The sequence below is a fragment of the Nycticebus coucang genome, chromosome 6 (assembly GCF_027406575.1).
Source record: "Nycticebus coucang isolate mNycCou1 chromosome 6, mNycCou1.pri, whole genome shotgun sequence".
NCBI classification, from domain to species: Eukaryota; Metazoa; Chordata; class Mammalia; order Primates; family Lorisidae; genus Nycticebus; species Nycticebus coucang.
The window spans coordinates 33567574-33573573 of NC_069785.1; the positions used below are offsets into that span (position 1 = coordinate 33567574).

At 45.3% G+C, this 6000-nt stretch overlaps 1 protein-coding gene across 5 annotated transcripts in view; it reads left to right on the top strand.

Moving 5' to 3' along the window:
- KLHL33 (kelch like family member 33) overlaps positions 1 to 2669 on the top strand; it is a 13349-nt gene extending 10680 nt beyond the window's left edge. For all 5 annotated transcript variants that reach the window (XM_053596164.1, XM_053596163.1, XM_053596165.1 and 2 more), the window contains one exon: positions 214 to 2669. In XM_053596164.1, coding sequence (XP_053452139.1) covers positions 214 to 766 — 553 coding nt within the window. In that variant the 3' untranslated portion in view covers positions 767 to 2669. The remainder of the gene's footprint in view (positions 1 to 213) is intronic.
- Positions 2670 to 6000: the final 3331 nt, after the last annotated feature.

Consider the following 6000-nt stretch of genomic DNA (forward strand, 5'->3'; position numbering starts at 1 on the left):
CAAAAAGTTAAAAATTTAGCTGGTGTGATGGTACATTCTTATAGTCCTAGTTACTGGGACAGCTGAGGAAGGAGGATAACTTGAACCTGGAAGTTTGAGGTTGTAGCAGTGAGCTACATTGATGCCACTACACTCCGGCCTGCCTTTTCTCAAAAAAAAAAAAAGGAGAGTTGAAGATGCCAGTGCCTGATCTTGTGTCCTGTTCTCCTTTAGGCCAGCACCTGCACTTCCAGCACCGTGCTTTGCCCACGCAGCTGCCGTTTTGGAGGGCCGGTTGTATATGAGTGGAGGCTGTAGTGGAACTGGCCAATACCTGGCCTCATTGCTACACTATGACCCTAAACTTGAGAAGCCAGGGACACTTCTGAGCCCTATGGGGGTCCCTCGGGCTGCCCATGTCATGGCTGCTCTGGGTGGGCAATTGTATGTGGCAGGTGGGCTAGGTGAGACTGGGGACCTGCTGAGCTTTGAGACCTATGAACCAAAGACTGATAGCTGGACTCAGCTGGCACCCCTGCCCTCCCCTCATGTGGGAGCTGCAGGTGCTGTGCTGCAGGGGGAGTTCCTGGTGCTGGGGGGTTACAGTCACCAGACTTATGCCCTCTCCCACCTTGTCCATGCCTATTGTCCTGGCCTGGGCCGATGGCTTTGTCTGGGGACTCTGCCAAGGCCTCGGGCTGAGATGCCTGCCTGCCTGCTGACACTTCCCACTGTGCAATGTGTAGCTTTGGGTACCACCCTGCACCAAACCAAACCTGCTAGGTGAAGGAGGAGCAGCAATGTATGGTGAGGAGGAAGGGATAAGAAATATAAAAGAGAGAAGAGAGATTATAAGAGGAGGGAGAAAAGGCTTCATTCTTGATAGTATTTTATTCTCTAACAGTGCTTTACAGCTTATAACTGCTTTTGTATATATGATCTCCATTGAGGAAATGGTGGTTCCAGAACTCTTGGGGAAAGGGAGGCACTGGATACCTGGGTAAGGAGAGGACACCCAGGAGCAACTCCACAGCTTGAGGACTGTTGACAGGGAAAGCTCATCTGGTTTAGAAGAATCATGAAACTCCACAAGCCAAAGCATAGAGGCCATGAGAGGACAATTGGAAAAGTGATTCTGACCCATGGATCAAAGAAAAAATGTGGAAATACCATCCATGAAAGAGTCTGAGGAGTATGGGAGGAAGGACTGTAACTTGCTCAGCCCTTCTCCTTCCCAGTACCTGCTCCTTTCTACTCCCCAAATCCTGGGATATCTAAATCCTTTCAACAATATTCTCTCTCAGGTAACTTTGTAGGCCCCGCCTAGCATTTCCCCAGCCCAAACACCTCAGGCTGCCCCTGAGAAAGTCTTGGTTTCCACCCAGTTGTGGACAACATGGGGGTCCTGAGGGCCTGCTAGGGCAATGAGGCAGCAGTGATGTGTGGGGGAAGGTGAGGAGAGCAGAGGCCAACGAGGGAGGGGCCCACAGTGGACAAAAGATGAAACGAAGTTTGAGGGGATGGAGCAGAAGTCAGAAAGCTATCTGGCTTCTTTCCTTCCCTTTGGGCAAACTGAGTGATCAGGAATGAAAACGGGATGGTTGTGGCTTGAGGCCCCAAGTCATGAGAGGAAGTGACAGAGAGGCAGAGAAGACCCAGACAAGTCATTTCTCCCTTTCAGTCCATTTCCCTCAGAGTTTTTTAAAAATAAATTTTACTTTTTCTTGGCCAGGGAAGATTGTCAGATGCTTCCTCTTTCTGCCTTCCTCCATTTTGTTTCCCCATCCCCGTTCTTTTCTTTCTCTTCTCCTTTCTCCTTCGTACAGTTATTAATTACCTACCATGTGCCAGGCACTCAGGTGGTAGCAAGCATGCAAAGGTCCTGATGAGCAGACAGACTGGGAAACAAATTCAAGTTTTACAGTGGACTTGTAGGTATGGACAAAGTCGTCTTGAGAGCCCAGAGGATGGAATAGTGAACTCTGCCCTGGAAGACTTATGTTAAGAAAGGTGTGCTTGGAACTGGATCTTGAAGGCTGCCCAGAAAGTCACCAGTTAGATAGAGCAGGGGGGATGCATTTCAGACAGAAAGAAAGACACGAGTGGAACATGCTGTGCCCTGTTTCTCAGTAGGAAAGAAGTCAGTATCAGAGGTTCTACAGAGAATTCTGCTGCTCTTGCCACCTACCCTCTTCTCTCGAGCCTTTCTGAAGATGATGGCTTTCATTTAACAATTGTATATTCCCTCCATAGCGCCCCTAAATCTTTTCTGTCTGGTATTTCCATTTCTGCCCCCTCAGCAGCTCAGGGAAAAGAAGGGTCAGTTCTTTGTGCAGGTCAATTATCTGTTACCATCCTCTCTTAAGATTGTCATGCTCCTAAGTGAGATAATGTAGCCTCTTTTCTTCATTCTGGCCTCAGAAGTACTTGACATGTTTATTTATTTTTTTGAGATTTCATTATTTTACCAAGATTTTTTTTTCTATTGTCTCTATTTAAGATAGACCAGGAATATAATTGAAAATGAGGTGGGGTAAGTAGGACATATAAGAAAAAAGAGAAGAAAGAATGAAGAGGAAAAGGGAGAAGGATATTCAAGATGAAAAACCATAAAGCTTGGGTGAACTTATGTAAACATTTTCTTTGTGATTTGTACCTAAAGACAGGAATAAATAAAAGTTTCACATTGATTCAATCATTCTTATCTGAGTTTCTCTACTAAAAAAAAGCATTCAAAATAAAATTCTCTGTAATCTGGCTTTTTGCTCCACCACACTACTGAAACCACCTCCTTCCATTGTTACCATGATCTACTTCTTACCAAATCTAATAATCTGTGGCCAACCCATTCTCTTTCATCTTTCTGCAGGAACTGACTGGCTTGAAAACTAGCTCTTACCCTAAAAGTTTGTCCTCTCCTGGCTCCCAATGTAGCACGCTCTCCTGGATGGGCCTTCTCTTATTTCTCCAATCCACAGGGTGGCAGTAAACCAGATCAGAGCTTCTAAGGGAGAGGGCTCTATCCCTAGTGGAGCTGCAAAGCAAGTGTCCAGCGATATATGGATGGCATGGTTAGTTGCAGAAGTTTCTGATTTTCTTTTCTTTTTTTTTTTTTGGTGGTTTTTGGCCAGGGCTGGGTTTGAACCTGCCACCTCCGGCATATAAGACCAGCGCCCTACACCTTGAGCCACAGGCGCCACCAAAGTTTCTGATTTTCATTATTTAGTTTTTAAATGGAGGGTAGGGTGAGGAGAGGGGAGGAACAATTTCTAATTTGAAGCAGGACCCTAGTCAGCAATCCATTCTTCAGTGAGAGGAGACTAGATGTAGACAACATCTTGGGGCCCTAGCCAAGCAGACTGAGATTTAGGGTAGTATTTCAACCCCAGAGAGGAAGTGGAGTAAGAATCAGGAGTTGGAACAGAAACCATTCATACAGACTGCACAACCATGTTGGAGATGTGGAAAGGATAGTTTGAGGACTGCTCAGAGGCCCAAGTTTCTTATCTTTGGTAAACCAGATGATGAACCGAGCTGTTAGGCTGGGCATGGTGGCTCACGCCTGCAATTCTAGCACTCTGGGTGGTCGAGGGGGGTGGATGGCTTGGGCTCAGGAGATTGAGACCAGCCTGAGCAAGAGCGAGACCCCATCTCTAAAAATATCCAGGAGTTGTGGATGCCTGTAGTCTCAGCTACTCAGGACACTTTACAGAGTGATAAAGTGAGATGCTGTCTCAGAAAAAGAAAGAAAGAAAGAAAGAACCAAGGTGTTTTAGATGCTTCCTGCCGGCTCCTCCCCTTTCCTTAACCTCCTTTGTTCATGAGGGTGGAATTATTAATATCTGTCTCATCTCTTCAAGATTGATTCAGGTACTGGATAGGATTGGACATGTAGGTTAATGTTTAGTAGCAATAAGAGTGTGTGAGTCTACACAACCTCTGTCTCCTAATCCTGATTCTGGGTTGTGCATGTGCTTTGTTTACTTTGCTTTGTGCTTCCTGATACAGAGCTTCCCTCTCTTGTATCTGCAGCCTTGATGATTCACCTGGATTCTAGTGATTTTTTTCAGCAGCTTTCACGTCCATGTAGAGGTACCACCATCATTAGTACAGATGCATCATGCTTTATTGGCACTATCATTTCCCCCATTTCCTAAATGTGAAGTTTTGGAATCAGTTTAAATTTATTCTTATCTTTTTTCTTCACTTGACTCATAGTTTTATTTACTGAATAAAAATGGAATTAGCTTCTTCTCCCAATCTTTTCTCTGTTGAATATACTATAGATATTATGCTTTAGATACTAGGATTGATAGAAAAAGGATTGTTTTGGCTCGGTACCTATAGCTCAAGTGGCTAGAGCGCCAGCCACATACACCAGACCTGGCGGGTTCAAATCCAACCCAGCCCGCCAAACAACAATGACATCTACATCTTAAAAATAGCCAGGCATTGTGGTGGACGCCTGTAGTCCCAGCTACTTGGGAGGCCCACGGCACTCTACCCAGGGTGACAGCTTGAGACTCTGTCTCAAAAAAAAAAAGAAAGGAAAATGATAGTTTAAAAAAAAAATAGAAGGGCATAAGTCACATGAAAATCTGACTTGCTGAGAAAGCAAGCATCTTAGCAAGACACACTCCAGGCTGTAGCAGCAGCAACATCTAACCAAAAGAATGAAAAACTGGCAGGTATGGTGGTGCATGCCCATAGACCCAACTACCTGGGAAGTTGAGGTGGGAGGACTGCTTAAGCCCAAGGGTTTGAGTCCACTCTGGGCAACACAGTGAGACCTTCATCTCAAAATAAGAAAAGAAATAGCCAGGTGAGGTGGCTCATACCTGTAATCCCAGCACTTGGGATGCAGAGGCAGATGGACTGCCTGAGTGCTGGAACAGTGTGAGCCAGAGCGAGACCTCGGCTCTAAAAATAGTCAGGTGTTGTGGTGGGCGCCTGTAGTCCAGCTACTTGGGAGGCTGAGACAAGAGAATTGATTAAGCCCAGGAGTTTGAGGTTGCTGTGGGCTATGATGCCATGGCACTGTACCAAGGATGACAAAGTGAGACCCTGTCTCCAAAAAAAAAAAAAAGAAAGAAAAGAAACAAAGAAAACTACACAAGGGCGGCACCTGTGGCTCAGTGAGTAGGGCGCCGGCCCCATATGCCGAGGGTGGCGGGTTCAAACCCAGCCCCGGCCAAACTGCAACAAAAAAATAGCCGGGCGTTGTGGCGGGTGCCTGTAGTCCCAGCTACTCGGGAGGCTGAGGCAGGAGAATCACCTAAGCCCAGGAGTTGGAGGTTGCTGTGAGCCGTGTGACGCCACGGCACTCTACCGAGGGCAATAAAATGAAACTCTGTCTCTACAAAAAAAAAATAATAATAAAAAAAAAAGAAAACTGCACAAATTGTTTAACAGAATTATGGAATGAATTTATACAGTGTAGGAAATAAAGTGGTACATAGTTTAGGTAATGAAAAGGAAGGTTTTTCATGAGAGTAGTCTCTCATATACAGAAGGACCAAAAGGCTGGTTAGGACAGACATCACAGAGTAGGTCAATAGCCATGACAGTCATAATTACTCTTTTAGGATCATAGTATGTATTCCAAATCCAGGCTAGCCTCTAGGATCAAATCCAAGGTGGAAAAGTGTGAATTTATCACAGCGCCTGGTAAAATGATCACCAAAACATGGTATGTGAGTATATACAGACACATACATACATATGTATATATCATTAGTGGTGAGATTATACTGTTTTTTCCCTCTGAGAGACAGATGTTCATGATATTATTACAATAGCTGATTTGTAATAATCTGCATCTCCTATTAGGATAATGAAAAAATATATAACTTTAGGCCAGGCACGGTGGCTCATGCCTGTAATCCTAGCACTTTGGGATGCCGAAGCAGGTGGATCACTTGAGCTCATGAGCTCGAGACCAGCCTGAGCAAGTGCGAGACTCTATCTCAAAAAAATAGCAGGGTAGGGCGACGCCTGTGGTTTAGTTGGTAAGGCGCTGGC